The sequence below is a fragment of the Rhodotorula toruloides genome, assembly GCF_000320785.1.
Source record: "Rhodotorula toruloides NP11 unplaced genomic scaffold Scaffold4, whole genome shotgun sequence".
NCBI classification, from domain to species: Eukaryota; Fungi; Basidiomycota; class Microbotryomycetes; order Sporidiobolales; family Sporidiobolaceae; genus Rhodotorula; species Rhodotorula toruloides.
The window spans coordinates 765,911-778,608 of record NW_015622964.1 but is presented as its reverse complement, the minus strand read 5'-3'; the positions used below and the strand labels follow the sequence as shown (position 1 = coordinate 778,608).

At 62.3% G+C, this 12,698-nt stretch overlaps 5 protein-coding genes across 5 annotated transcripts; 4 read left to right on the top strand and 1 right to left on the bottom strand.

Annotated features, from left to right (window-relative positions):
* Nucleotides 1-311: 311 nt before the first annotated feature.
* Nucleotides 312-3,049, top strand: RHTO_06324 (kinetochore protein NDC80; the record flags this gene model as incomplete). The annotated part of the gene is made up of 8 exons (XM_016419985.1): nt 312-751; nt 823-1,294; nt 1,371-1,596; nt 1,719-1,813; nt 1,880-2,024; nt 2,087-2,628; nt 2,687-2,817; nt 2,881-3,049. The coding sequence occupies 8 exons, from the start codon at nt 312-314 to the stop codon at nt 3,047-3,049; spliced, it is 2,220 nt and encodes a 739-aa protein (XP_016275439.1).
* A 480-nt stretch (nt 3,050-3,529) lies between these two features.
* On the top strand, nt 3,530-5,050 carry RHTO_06323 (BTB/POZ-like domain containing protein; the record flags this gene model as incomplete). The annotated part of the gene is made up of 4 exons (XM_016419984.1): nt 3,530-4,043; nt 4,141-4,276; nt 4,384-4,925; nt 5,010-5,050. The coding sequence occupies 4 exons, from the start codon at nt 3,530-3,532 to the stop codon at nt 5,048-5,050; spliced, it is 1,233 nt and encodes a 410-aa protein (XP_016275438.1).
* Nucleotides 5,051-5,306: 256 nt separating this feature from the next.
* RHTO_06322 (apoptosis related protein) lies at nt 5,307-6,311 on the bottom strand (the record flags this gene model as incomplete). The annotated part of the gene is made up of 2 exons (XM_016419983.1): nt 5,307-6,075; nt 6,190-6,311. The coding sequence occupies 2 exons, from the start codon at nt 6,309-6,311 to the stop codon at nt 5,307-5,309; spliced, it is 891 nt and encodes a 296-aa protein (XP_016275437.1).
* Nucleotides 6,312-7,382: 1,071 nt separating this feature from the next.
* On the top strand, nt 7,383-8,997 carry RHTO_06321 (carbamoyl-phosphate synthase small subunit; the record flags this gene model as incomplete). Its single annotated transcript, XM_016419982.1, has 4 exons — nt 7,383-8,421; nt 8,540-8,596; nt 8,705-8,823; nt 8,884-8,997. 4 exons carry the CDS (start codon nt 7,383-7,385, stop codon nt 8,995-8,997), a joined length of 1,329 nt encoding a protein of 442 aa, XP_016275436.1.
* A 754-nt stretch (nt 8,998-9,751) lies between these two features.
* On the top strand, nt 9,752-12,689 carry RHTO_06320 (DUF907 domain protein; the record flags this gene model as incomplete). Its single annotated transcript, XM_016419981.1, has 7 exons — nt 9,752-9,805; nt 9,932-10,038; nt 10,095-10,333; nt 10,399-11,462; nt 11,523-11,588; nt 11,644-12,284; nt 12,344-12,689. 7 exons carry the CDS (start codon nt 9,752-9,754, stop codon nt 12,687-12,689), a joined length of 2,517 nt encoding a protein of 838 aa, XP_016275435.1.
* Between the last annotated feature and the right edge of the window lie 9 nt (nt 12,690-12,698).

Here is a 12,698-nt window from a genome sequence, read left to right as displayed (position 1 = left end):
AGTCTGGGCAAGTCCTGAGCAGTCTCAAAGCATCACTCGCCCGCCCTCACGAGCACAGCGGCGAGTCGAGACGAAGTCAACCTCCTCAGGCCTCAGGCGCGTCTTCGCGCGTCGCCCTCCTGACATTCGCTCACCGTTGCTTGAGAGGCTGCTACTCCACGAGTGCTAGGCGACACAGACTCACAGAGACGCATACAGCTCGCCCGCGCTCCTCCCACGCTCTCCCATCTCACCCTCGTCTCTCCGGACTTCATCAGTCAACTCGCGTCTCTCGCACCCTCATCTCGCCTTCGCTGGCCAGTCAGAGCACCATGGCGGAGCGCAGGAGGACCATTGCGTCCAACCAGCTCCCCTACAACCAGCCACAAGTCCCCTCGTCCATTCCACGCCCAGCAAACACCGGCCTTCGCCAGTCGCTCGCCCCGCAAGCAGCAGGCAGGCAGTCTCTTGCGCCGGGCGCTTTCGGCGGGAACATGCGTGGGCGGGCGAGCATGGCGCCGTCTGCTTATGCAGGAGCAGGAGGTGGACTTGGCGACAGCCAGGTCTCGTCTTCGTCGCAGCCGCAAGGGTCGCAAGGAGCAGCAGGAGGCTCGCAGTTCTCGCAAGGGCACGGCGGTCTCCCGATGACGGTCAGCAGGTCGGGTCACACGTACTCGTCGAACATGGGGGGAAGCATGAGCGTCGCGAGGGGGCAAGGCGCGTTGAGGAGTTCGATGGCGCAGCCTTATGGAATCGACAACATTCCCGGGACGTGCGTTGACGCTCTCCTTGTCCGAGCTTCTCGCCGAAGCAATGCTGACGCCCGGCGCGTTCTTCTCGCAGCGAACGCCGCACCTCGACCTTCCGCCGCTCGATGGCTGCATCCGTCATTGCGACGCCCGGCGGCGGTCACATCGGCGCCCCTTCTCGCCACCTCAAATCGGCGGTGGACCCGCGCAACTACAAGACGCGCGAGGCCCGCGAGGCGATGAACGAGGACATCCTGAACTTCTGTGGGGAACGGCAGTTCGACCTGACGAAGGAGGACCTCAAGTCCGTCACACAGGTCAAGTTCTGGCAACTGTTCGAGTGGCTCGTCAAGCAGTACGACCCGCAAGTCGTCTTCACGACGGTCGACAAGACGGGCGCGAAGAAGGACCAGAAGACGGTCGTCGATGCCATCATCCAGGTCATGCAGGCTTGCCAGTACCCGTTCGCCGACAAGGTGTCGAAGAGCCATCTCCAGGCACCCGGTTCGGCGTCGAACTGGCCAGGCATCCTCGCCATGCTGCACTGGTTCGTCGTGACCGTCAAGGTGAGTTTCGGCGTGCGACGCCTGCGAATCGAACTGCTCGCCGTTCTGCGTACTGACATGCCGCCCGCCGCGACAGGCCCGCGAAACCGCCTTCCTCTCTGCCGCCTCTCTCCAAGTCCCTGCGCCAGACTACCACGCTCGTCTCGCGGCTGGCGAGGACGTCATGGACGATGCATGGCGCGAGTACACGGCCAAGGCGTACCAGACATTCCTGCAAGGCGGCGGCGTCGCTATTGCTGGTCCGGACGGTCAGGAGTCGTACGTGTATCCCGAGGAGGAGGACGAGTTGAGGGACATCGTCAGTGAGTACGAGTTCGTAGACGGGCTCAGCGGTTGTTTCGCTCTTGCGCTCGCCGACGTGCCTGTCGACTTCAATCTAGCAGACTCGGATTCGAGACTAACAGACGGTCTCTCCACCTCGCAGACCAGCAAACCGAGACGCTCCGCCGACGCGTCGATGCGCTCCGCGACGAGCACGACAAACTTTCCCGCGAGTGGCAGGAGCTATCGAGGACTCCGGTGCGTCAAATGCGCTTCGCCTATCACTCCGACGCCTCCTGACGGCACCTGTGCGACCGCCCGCAGGACGAGATGATAGCCTTTCGGACTCGCCAGGACGGGATTGCAAAGGACCTTGCCAAGTACGAGGACACGATCGAGAAGTTGAAGGCCAGCATACAGGCTCGCGCGATGGACAAGCAGCGGCTCGAGGGCGAGATCAAGCGTATCCGTGCGTCTGGCTCACACTTCCATTGCTTGCGTCACTAAGACACTGACGATGTGCGTATGCAGAGGAGGGGATCGAGGCGAAGCAGGCGGAGCGCACGCAGCTCGAGCGCATTATCAAGGGTCAGAAGCTCACGCCGATGGAGATCCAGTCTCTCAACGCCGACAAGGAGAAGCTCGGCAATCAAATCCGCGACGCGCAAGAGCGGTATCGCAATGCCGTGACGCGAACGATGAACTTCGAGGTCGACATGATCAAGGCGATCGAGAAGGCGACGGCTTTGGCCGCCAGCTACGAGGAGAAGGCGCAAGCGCTCGGTCTCCTGAACGGGCCGGTTGAAGGGTTCGAGGACGTCCCGTTCGTGCAGGAGATCAACAGCGCGAGCGACAGTCCCGTCCCCGAAGGTCTCGCCACGCAGGTCAAGCCCGCGTTGCTCAAGCTCCGCGACAGGACCAAGCACGAGATTCGCGAGGTCAACAACCAGGACGTGCAGGTCGAGGAGGAGCTGACGCGGCTGGCGGAGGACGTCGCGGACCTGCGAGAGGCGCTCAACCAGCGCGAGCAGGAGGTGCAGGTCGCCAAGACCGAGGCGAACCGCATGGACGACGTGCGTTCGCATTCCTCCCATTCAGCGTGCTCGCGGGCTGACCGTGTCCGTGATGCAGGCATCGCGGCGGGAAGTCGAGACGTCCGAGGCGGAGCTGCGACGCCTCGAAGCCCAGGTCGCTTCCATCAGCGCTACGGTCGACCGTGCGCTCGTCGAAGCCAACCACCGCTACGAGCAGCGCAACGTCGAGTGCGTTCTTGTGTATTGCGTTCGCATCCGTCGCAGCGAATTGACCTCCTTCTCCTCGCTCAGGCGCATGGCTGCAAACCAGACCACGAACGCCGTCCGACGCCGCAACCGCGACGCTCTCGAGCAGGCGATCGAGCAGTTCATGAGCTACAAGGAGCACATGAACGACGGGACAGACAAGCTCACGGTCTTGCTCGACGAGGTCGTCGCGAGCGGCTGCCTGGCGCGATGAAGTCCCTTCCTTTTCTTTGCAGGTCTTGTCCTTCGTCTTTCCTCCAGGTGTAGTTCTCCACCCTCCCCTTTTCCATCGTCCAGCGCCCGTATTGGACCAACTTTGCGGTCCTCCTCCTCCTCCCCTTCCCTTTGTTGTCTCCTGCTGCTGTATCGCGACTCTTTTCTCGCTCCAGGTCTTTTGCGGCGTACCTAGTGACGCCCCAGGCGGGACAGCAAACAGGGTCTTTCCCGCTCGCGCTCGTCCGCCAGCTCGACTTGCGAAGGTCAACCGCTCCGCAAGCTTTGTCCCGTCGCAGGGACGTCGTTTCTCGTCCCGCTGAGAGCTCATTGCGCGCAAAGAGCCTGTATGTCGCGCTTGCTGGAAGGCTGCTCGCGGCCCGAGCGCTCCACCTTCCCATCCTCGCCGCATCGCTCCTCTCCCTCCTCCCTCTCACCTCCATCGCTACTCTCGCTCGGTCGCGCTTGCTCCTCAATCAGAATGTCTAGTGGAGTGCCTGCAGCTGCCGCCGTCCCGACTCCCGGCCAGCGCGTCGAGCCGAAACTCGTCTCGTTCGCCTTCAAGGAATCGCACAAGTACTCGTTTACCTGCGACCTCGAGCTGGACGTGACCGACCCGGCACTCTCCGCGACGTTTGAGCTGCCGGATGTGCCGATACGGGGCGACTGGTCGTGCACCGTCGAGCGCGTCGAGCAAGATCTTCACTTGAGTATTCTGCACAGCTCGCTGCCTTCGGGCGCGTACGGACTCGGGTCGGGTCGCATGCAAGTTTCCGCTGTGCTGGAGAAGGAGGAATACTCACTTGGAAGCTTTTCTTGGGGGACCGAATGGATGCCGAGCAGGTATACCGACGACATGAACCTTGCCTTCGCAGGCTGGCGCAGCACGATAGCCGCTGTCGAGCTCGAGCCTGCCACTTCCGGCTCGACTTATGACCCAGGCAAGCACCGCCATAACGCGTCTTGTGTGAACTCGAACCTGGAGCAGCTATTCCGTCCGTCGAAGCAGACTCGCTAGTCAAACGTCTTCCCGGTGAGGGATACTCCGCTTTGCTCGCTCCTGGACTGTCGGCTGACACTTGACACTTGCAGCGCTCGAGCTCAGCCCCATCTCGCGCGATGTCCGCTTTCTCTTTCCGCATGCACCGTCAGGAGGCGCGGAACTTTGGGCAGACGCCGACTTCCTCGCTCACGCCTCGCCTTTCTTCAGCAGTCTACTCTCGTCTGGGTTCGCAGAGACGCAAGCAGTCTCGCCTGGAAGTCGTGAGGCGGCAATCAACGACCTCGACGGCTCAGCGCCTGACTGCTCGGACTCTGACACCGAGGCTGACGAAGTGTACCTCAAGAGTATCCAATGAAGCTCAGCAACGACACCAGCCTGCAGTACAAGCAGATCCAGATCACCGAGACTTCCTTTTCGACGTATCGTGCTGTCCTTGCGTACCTTCGAACCGACTCGATCGAGTTCGCGCCGCTGTCCTCGGACTGCAAGCCGCTCAGCACAGATGCCAAGCACACCCGCCGGCACTATCTCGCAGTTTCCCTCGATGCAAAACTCCCGACCCTCGTCTCGCCCAAGTCGACCTACCGGCTCGCACACCTCCTCGAGCTTGGCGCGCTACAGAAGATCTGCATCAACCGCCTTCGCCACGTCCTGCGTCCCGAGAACGCCCCGATTGAGCTCTTCTCGAGCGTCTCGCAGCTGTACGACGACTGGCGCAAGGTCATCCTTGACTACATCTTGGACAACTGGGACGCGGTGATGAAGACTGACTCGTGGAAGAAGAAGAAGGGCGAGATTGACAGCCGCAAGTTGCCTGAGTCTGCGCCCATCCTCCTCGAACTCTTCGAGGCCAAGTTGGCGACCATCAAGAAGAGTGCGTCTTCCCAAGTTCCGACTGTACCGCTACGAACGCTGACGGCGCTCACTCCTTGCAGCTTGAGCACCCGCTCGCTCGCAGAAACGTACGGACCGCTCTGTCTGTCCATTGTCAGACCCTGAAACTTGCGAAGGTTCACCTTGAATCGTGGCTGTTGCCTCCAGCACGCGCATGCTCGGCGAGAAGCAGAATCCTAGACCAGCGAGCAAAGGAGGCAACAGCCTGTCTTCGGGTTTCGCGGCGGAGCGGCAAGTTTGCACTGGCTTGAGGCTGCTCACTCACACTAGTCAACACGCTTGCTCTCTCTCTCTCTGCTTCTTCGACGAGCACGAGAGACGATCTACAGTTGCACACCCCCTGCAGCTCTACCCTCCTTGCTCACGCCAAGCTCAGTCCCAACTTCTTCCACCCCTCCTTGGCGCTGTCAACTCGATCCAACACCTCCTGGACACGCCTCACCGCCTCCTTCCTCTCCCTCCTCGCCTCGGCATACCCGCTCGGAATCTCAATCGAGTCGAGTTTGAGCAAGCCCTGTAGGAGGACTTCCGAGAGGTAGAGGAGCGTTCGGCGCGGGGGGGCTGGGGCGTCGGGGTCTTCAGCCGAGGCAGAGGGGGAGGTGGAGCGACGAGTTTGTTCCTGCGCGAGCCAGGACTCGACTTGCTTGACTTGCGGCTCGAGTTCGTCTAGTTTCTGCGTCGAGATCTCGCGGATCCGACGCTGGACCGCCTCCTCCGAATCGACCTTCTTCTCCTCCGCCCCGCCCGAACCTCCCTCGCCGGAGGAGGTCGACGAGGACTGGGCAGCGAGGTCCGCGAGGTCCTTGCGCTGCGAGAGCCGGTCATCCACGCGAGCCGAGACGTCCTTCGACCCGAGCATGACCAACTTCTTGACCTTCTTCTTCGCCCCTCCGCGTCCCATAAGCGCCCACGAATCCCAGAAGCTCTTCTTCCCCTCCTCGGCATCCTCAGTACCCGCAGGCTCGTCGTCGTCTGTCAGTCCGTAGGCCGAGAGAGGTAGGAGGTCGTCTTTGAGGACTGCGCCGGCGTAGATGAGTTTTTGGTGAGAGGGGGGAACGCCGGTCTGGTTGTAGAGGGTTGCGCGGAGGGTTGAGAGGGGCGAGTTGGGAGGGGGAAGGGGGACGCGGAGTCTGCGGACGAGCGAGAGGGAGTCAGTCAGTCTCCCGGTCAATCCCCGACAAGCGAGCTTTCCCGGCGTCTCGCCGAGCGTTGTCCGCACACGTGAAAACGAGCGCAGAACTCACTTCTCCCGTCCCCACTGGACTTCAACAACCCCATGATCGTCGCGGCTCCTCCTACTCTGTCCCGCTCCTCCTCCTCCTCCCGCCGCCGCCTGACTCGGCGTCCCAAGTCCATAGTCGCCCATCTCTCGTCTCTGATTCGCGAGTCGCTGGTAATTTCGCTCGGAGCGCTTCCGGGCGAGGTCCGAGATGAAGAGGTGGAGAGCGAGTCCGACGACTGACACGACGAGGGGGAGGTTGCGGAGTAAGAGGTCGGTTGTGGAGTCGTAGAAGGCGTGCAGGCGCGGTTTGGCTGTGCCCAGGAGAGTGTGGGAGGTCAGCGAGATGCGAGGGAACCGAACGTGGATTCGCGCGGCAACTCCGCCTAGGCGGCGGGGCGCTTCAAGAGCTGCGGTGGAGGAACGCCGGACGCACCTGCGAGGTCTACGAGAGCCCTTGCGGCGGGGTTGTCGCTGTTTTGGAGTGCTTCGACGAGCGAGTGAGCGACTGCGAGGGCCGAGTCGAGGTGTGGGCGAGCGGTGTCTGCTGCGTGGGTGAGCGCAGACGAGGCGTGCGAGAGTAGGCCCGCCAGGGTAGACGCGCTCGAGGCTAGGAGTTGGTGGAAGTGACGGGGTGAGGGTCGTCGTCGAGGAGGAGGAGGGTCACACTTGCTGGGTCTGGTGCAGGAGTAACCTTTCGATGCTTGTGAGTGTGTTGTATGATTTACTGCAAAGTATTAGCCTGGCCACAACAGAGTGACAGTGCGGACCTTGGGACTCCTTTTCGCCTTGACTCTGCTCGCTTGCTCTCTTCCCACTCGCTCACTCACGCACAAGCTCACCAGGCCTCGGCGCTTGACCTCTTCACTCTCACACGTCAACCCAGCATCTCCTGCATGTGCGCACCCAGCCCCCTCGCCCGTCCTCGCAGCGCTCGCTCACAACTGACCCTCGTCTCCTGGACCGCCTTGCTACCGCACACAGGCAAGTCGTGTACCGCGGACAACACACTCGCGCGGACTAGTGCGTCCACCTCTCACCCGGACCTGGCCCGCAACGCCCGCTGACCCTGCAGAACTCGTCGCCCTCGCCTCCCTGCAAATCTTCCCTGCCCGACCCATCCCTTATCGCGCACCCCCCTCGCTCCGTGCAGCCTCGAATACTCTGCTGTCTCGTACTTCCTCGCCGGCTACTAAGCTACACCCGACCCTCGCACCGATGCTCTCTTTCCTCCGCCCCTCGCTCGCCCTCAAGCGGGTCCCCCTCGCAGCGACTCGCTCGCTCGCGACCGTCGTCCAGCCCAAGTCGACCAACGCCTTCAACCCAAACCTGCCCGCGACACTCCACTTGAAGACGGGCGAGTCGTTCACCGGCCGCTCGTTTGGCGCGCCCACCTCGCGCTACGGCGAGTCCGTCTTCTCGACCTCGATCACGTCCTACACCGAGTCGATGACGGACCCGTCCTACCGCTCGCAATTCCTCGTCTTCACCACCCCGCTCATCGGAAACTACGGCGTGCCCGACAACTTTGAGTCGCGCAACCACGTCAAGAACGGCCCGCCCGTCATGCTCGAGTCGAACGGGATCCAGTGCGCAGGTGTCGTCGTCGCCGACGTCGCAGCGCGATACTCGCACTACCAGGCCGTCGAGTCGCTCCACGAGTGGTGCGACCGCCACGGCGTGCCCGGCATCACGGGCGTCGACACGCGCGCGATCACGACCCTCCTCCGCACCAACGGCTCGACCCTCTCCAAGCTCGCCGTCGGAGACGGACACGACGTCCGTCCTGCCGACAGCGAGTACTGGGACCCGGCCAAGGAGAACCTCGTCGACCAGGTCTCGACGCGCGAGATCTACACCCTCAACCCGGACGGGGACGTCAAGATCGCCCTCCTCGACTTTGGCGCCAAGGCCAACATCCTCCGCTCGTTGACGAACCGCGGGGCGGCAGTCACCGTCTTCCCGTGGAACTACGACTTCAACAAGGTTCGCGACCAGTTTGACGGCTTGTTCCTCTCGAACGGACCGGGAGACCCCAAGCACTGCATGGAGGCTGCGCTCAACGTTCGCAAGACTATCAACGAGTGGGACAAGCCCGTGTTTGGGATCTGCATGGGCCACCAGATCATTGGACTCGCCGCCGGACTCGAGGCGTACCGCATGCGCTTCGGGAACCGTGGACACAACCAGCCCGTCCTCGCGCTCGCGTCGAGCGGAAACATCAAGGCCGGCCGCGTCTACGTCACCTCGCAGAATCGTCAGTCGCCCCGTCTCCTCTCGCCTGGCTTCTTCGATCCCGGTCGCTCTGCCTGGCGGTCGGAGATTTTCCTTACGCTTGAAGGAGAAGCTGACTCGGTCTGTCCTTGCGATCGCAGACCAGTACGCGCTCGAGCTCGTCGACCCCTTCCCCAAGGGCTGGCAGCCGTTCTTCAGTGAGTCTCGCTCTCCGCCTTGCCTCGCCGTGTCGCGCATAACCATCGCGCGATACGACGTCGTCTTGACTTTGCTAGAGTGAGCGCTAACTCGTCGCACACTCACAGTCAACGCCAACGACGCCTCGGTCGAGGGTATCATGTCGACCCCCGAGTCGGGCAAGCGCGTCTGGGGCGTGCAGTTCCACCCCGAGTCAGCCGGCGGCCCTCTCGACACCCAGCTCATGGTGCGTTGCGCCCTTCGCTCTTTGCTCTTCATCCGCTGACGAGATTGGACGCGAAAACAGTTCGGCGACTTCCTCGCCTCGTGCCGTGCTGGTAAGCACGCTGGAGCTGGCTTGCCAGTCGGTGGGTTCTCGGCTGCCAAGTTCTCTGCCAAGGACCTCGAGGCCGGTCTCTAGACGCCCTTTCCACCCTCGCCCTCGGGTTTCCTCTTCTCTCACCCTGCGATTCCCGGCTCGACATGTTCTGTACACCGGCTTCTAGACTAGCAACCCTTGCAATCTGTATTCACCTCGTTCCGCTTCCAACAGTCTCGTCCTCCGTCGTTCGCCTCGAGACGAGCGCGACTAGGGAGAGTTCGTCTTTCTTTCGCTTGGCTTGCTTGATTCGCTGCTGTCGTCGTCGCCTGTGCCGGTCTGACTGCGAGAGAACAACGCTAGTGACACCCTTCAAAGCGCCGCACTCCGCACCCATCCTCCGCTCGACCGGCCAGCGCAACTTCGTCATCGCGCAGACCTTTGCTCCTTCGTCCTTTCTTTCCCTGCTGCACGACGTTCCTCGCTGAGCAATCGAGTGCGCTGTCTCTCGCGTACAGTACGTCTGCTCGTCCGGCTCGGGTTGCGGAGGCCGACCTTGCACCGTCTCGCAAGCCGAGCAAAGTCGCGAAGGGCGGTGCTTGCTCAGCTCCCTTACACCTGGCTGACTCACTGGCGACTACAGGCGCACGAACTGCTCGGATCAAGAGGGAATGCGGCTCGCAAGGAGCGTGGCGGGCGCCGCGCTCGCTCTCGTCGTGCAATCGCTCGCAGTCTCCGCCCAAAAACGATTCTGTGCGTCCCGCTATCGGTCCTTTTCGCTGCGTTGTTCGGGTGGATGGAGCTGACGGGATTGCTTGGTCGATCTGTGTCTGTTTGGCGGCGTTCGGGCGGCGCGATGAGCAGATGCGGTGCGTTTCTTCACTCCCTCCTCCTCGTTCGACCTTGCGTCGTGACCGAACAGCGCCGGAACCTCCTCGGCTGACCTTCATGTCTCTCTACATACTCTCGCCCATCCTTCCCTGATCTCTCACTCGCGCAATTTCTCCTTTCCACGACTCCGCGCGACCCTACGCAGTCGGCCGTCTCGTACTGCTCGACTTCGCGCGCGATCGAGGTCAAGAAGTTTCTGCTCGAGTATGAGCCGGATCAAGGACCTGCGGGGACGATCAGTTTCGACATCTCGTGCGTGGGGAAGTCGCTCGTGGCGAGGAGAGGAAGCTGACTCTTCGCTTTGACAGCGCCGCATCCGTCGAATCGAATCTCAACGCGAATCTCCAGCTGGGACTCGTCGCGTACGGCATTCACGCGATCAATACGACCATCCAGCTGTGCGACATCCTCGGAGGCGTCCTCTGCCCGCTCCCGCAATACGATTTCGTCGGATCCGCGACCATTCCCCTTCCTACCAGCTTGGCGGGAAACATCAACATACCTGGAGCGGCGTACTGGATCCCTGATCTCGAGGCGACGGCGTACGGTGCGTAGACCGAACTTTCGAGTGCTCACTCGGTCTGGCTAATTCGGCTTTCGCTCGTTTCGCAGTCCGTCTATTGCGGGTTTCGGACGGGTCCGAGGCGGCGTGTTTGCGAGTCGACTTGGCGAACGGCAAGACGACGCGCTGGGCGTCGGTGAGCTGGGCACTCGGCGGTCTCGCGATCGGCTGCGTCCTCCTCTCGGCCCTCTGGTTCCTCGTCGGCACGCTCGTCTACCCCGCCGCCTCCCTCTCCTCCACTACCTTCCCTACCGATCCGAACGCCGCATGGGCGTCCCTCGGCCGGCGAAAAGAGCGTCTCTTCCTCCTCATGTCGCTCCTCCAGTTCGTCGCCACCACCGGCCTCCTCTCCATCAACTACCCGATCATCTACGAAGCCTTCACTTCCAACTTTGCTTGGTCCCTCGGGCTGATACGCGAGACGCCTGTCGTCAATGCGATTGACTCGTTGCGTGCGAGGACCGGTGGGAACTTGACGCAGTTGGCGGGACGGAGTGGGCTTGTGGGAGGGACGGAGGCGCTCAAGAGTATTTATTCGAGGAGTGGCGTCGTCTACCCCTCTGCGGGAGAGATCGCCACGTCTCTTCTCGAGGAGATCGGTCACTCGCTCTCGCCCAAGTCTCCATCGACATCCTCTTTCGCTCGCCGCGCTCTCAGCCTCATCTCCTCCTCCACTTCGACCACCCACCTCGCCCGCCGCCAATTCGGCAACCCCATGTCCGGCGTCCCCTCCACAAATCCCTCTCAAGCCGTCGCCGTCCCCAACGTGCAAGATACCAACACCCTCACCGCAGTGCACTACGGCATCCCCCACTTCCTCGTCAACCTCGACATCTCGCCCTTTGACGGCTTCATGCTCGTCTTCATCAACTTTTTGTTCCTTTGCGCCATCGCGATCGCCTCGGCGATACTGGGAGGAGCGATGTGGGCGCTCGTGAGGCTTGTGCAGCGGAGGACGAGGGCGCGGCGCGCGGCGCGAGGTGCATACGGCGGCGAGGAGGCGAAGGTCGGGTATGAGGACAAGGGCGCCACGGCGAGCGGTCGCTTCGGCGCGATGCGGAGGCGGACGAGCGGGACTTTCACGACTGTCCTGCGGGCGAACACGCTCAGGCTTGTACGTCTCGCGCTTCATGTGCGGCTTTAGAAGCCTTACTCACCCTGGATGTTCGTGCAGCTTCTGATCGCCTGGTACCCGCTGCTCGTCTTCACCTTCTTCCAGTGGACACTCGGCTCGTCCGATGTGAGTGCTCGCCACCTCTCGCTTCCAGCACCAACTGACAGTTCTCACTCTGCAGTCCTACGCGCCCATCGTCCTCTCCGTCTTCACCTCCGTCTTGACCACCCTCGCTCTCCTGATTCTCGCCGTCCGCTTCTTCTTCCTCGCACGACGCGCCCTACGCCCTCGTCTCGCGTCCATCGAGGACAACGCCACGGCTTACGACGAGCCCGAGGTACTCGCCTCGCCTTTCCATCCGGCGCCTGCCGTACCTCCAATCACGCCCAACCCGAACCCAAAGCGCGCCCTTCGCAAAGCGGAGCGGCGAGATGTCGAGACGTACGCCGTTGGACAATTCCTCGCCCACGGTCTTACGCCATACAGCCCCTTCTGGAACGCCTACAAGGTACGCAGTCGACGCGCGACGGCGCAGAAGCGCAACTGGTGGAAGGGACGCGGATGGTGGTTCGGCCTCGTCGAGCTCCTCCTCGTCCCGCTCGTCACGGCGCTCTTCGTCGGTTTCGCGCACAGGTCAGGCTGGACGCAGACTGTCGCGCTCGTCACAATTCAGGGACTCGTCTGCCTCGCGACATGTATCTGGACGCCGTACGAGGACAAGAGTCTCAATGCGACGAGGATCTTCTGGGCCATCTGTCGGGTCGTCATCGCCGGCGCACTCATCGCTTTCAACCCGAGTATCGGCTTGAATGAGATCGTCCGGTGCGTCACGTTGCATCTTCAGCCCATCTCGCTCGTAGCTGACGTCCTCGCTCCTCCAGCGTCGCCATCGGCGCCGTTCTCCTCGTGATCGAAGCAGTCCTCGTCGTTCTCTTCTTCATCCTCCTTCTCATCGACTTCCTCCAACTCTGCATCTTCGCCGTTCGAGGCATCAAGGACCGGCGGCGACACCGCGGCCTCGGCAAAGACGGCTCGACGACCGTCAACCCTGCACTACCGCCAATGGAGGAGCGAATGGCAGCGAGGGACGGGTCGATACCCGACCACGAAGGACTCGGGCGACCTCACACGACGCACTCGGGCTCGACCCTCGCCAACTTCGACTCGCCTGCCAGTCACCCGGCTGACGGCGGCGCACCTACCGTCGGCAAGACCATCACTCCTTGAACACTACCC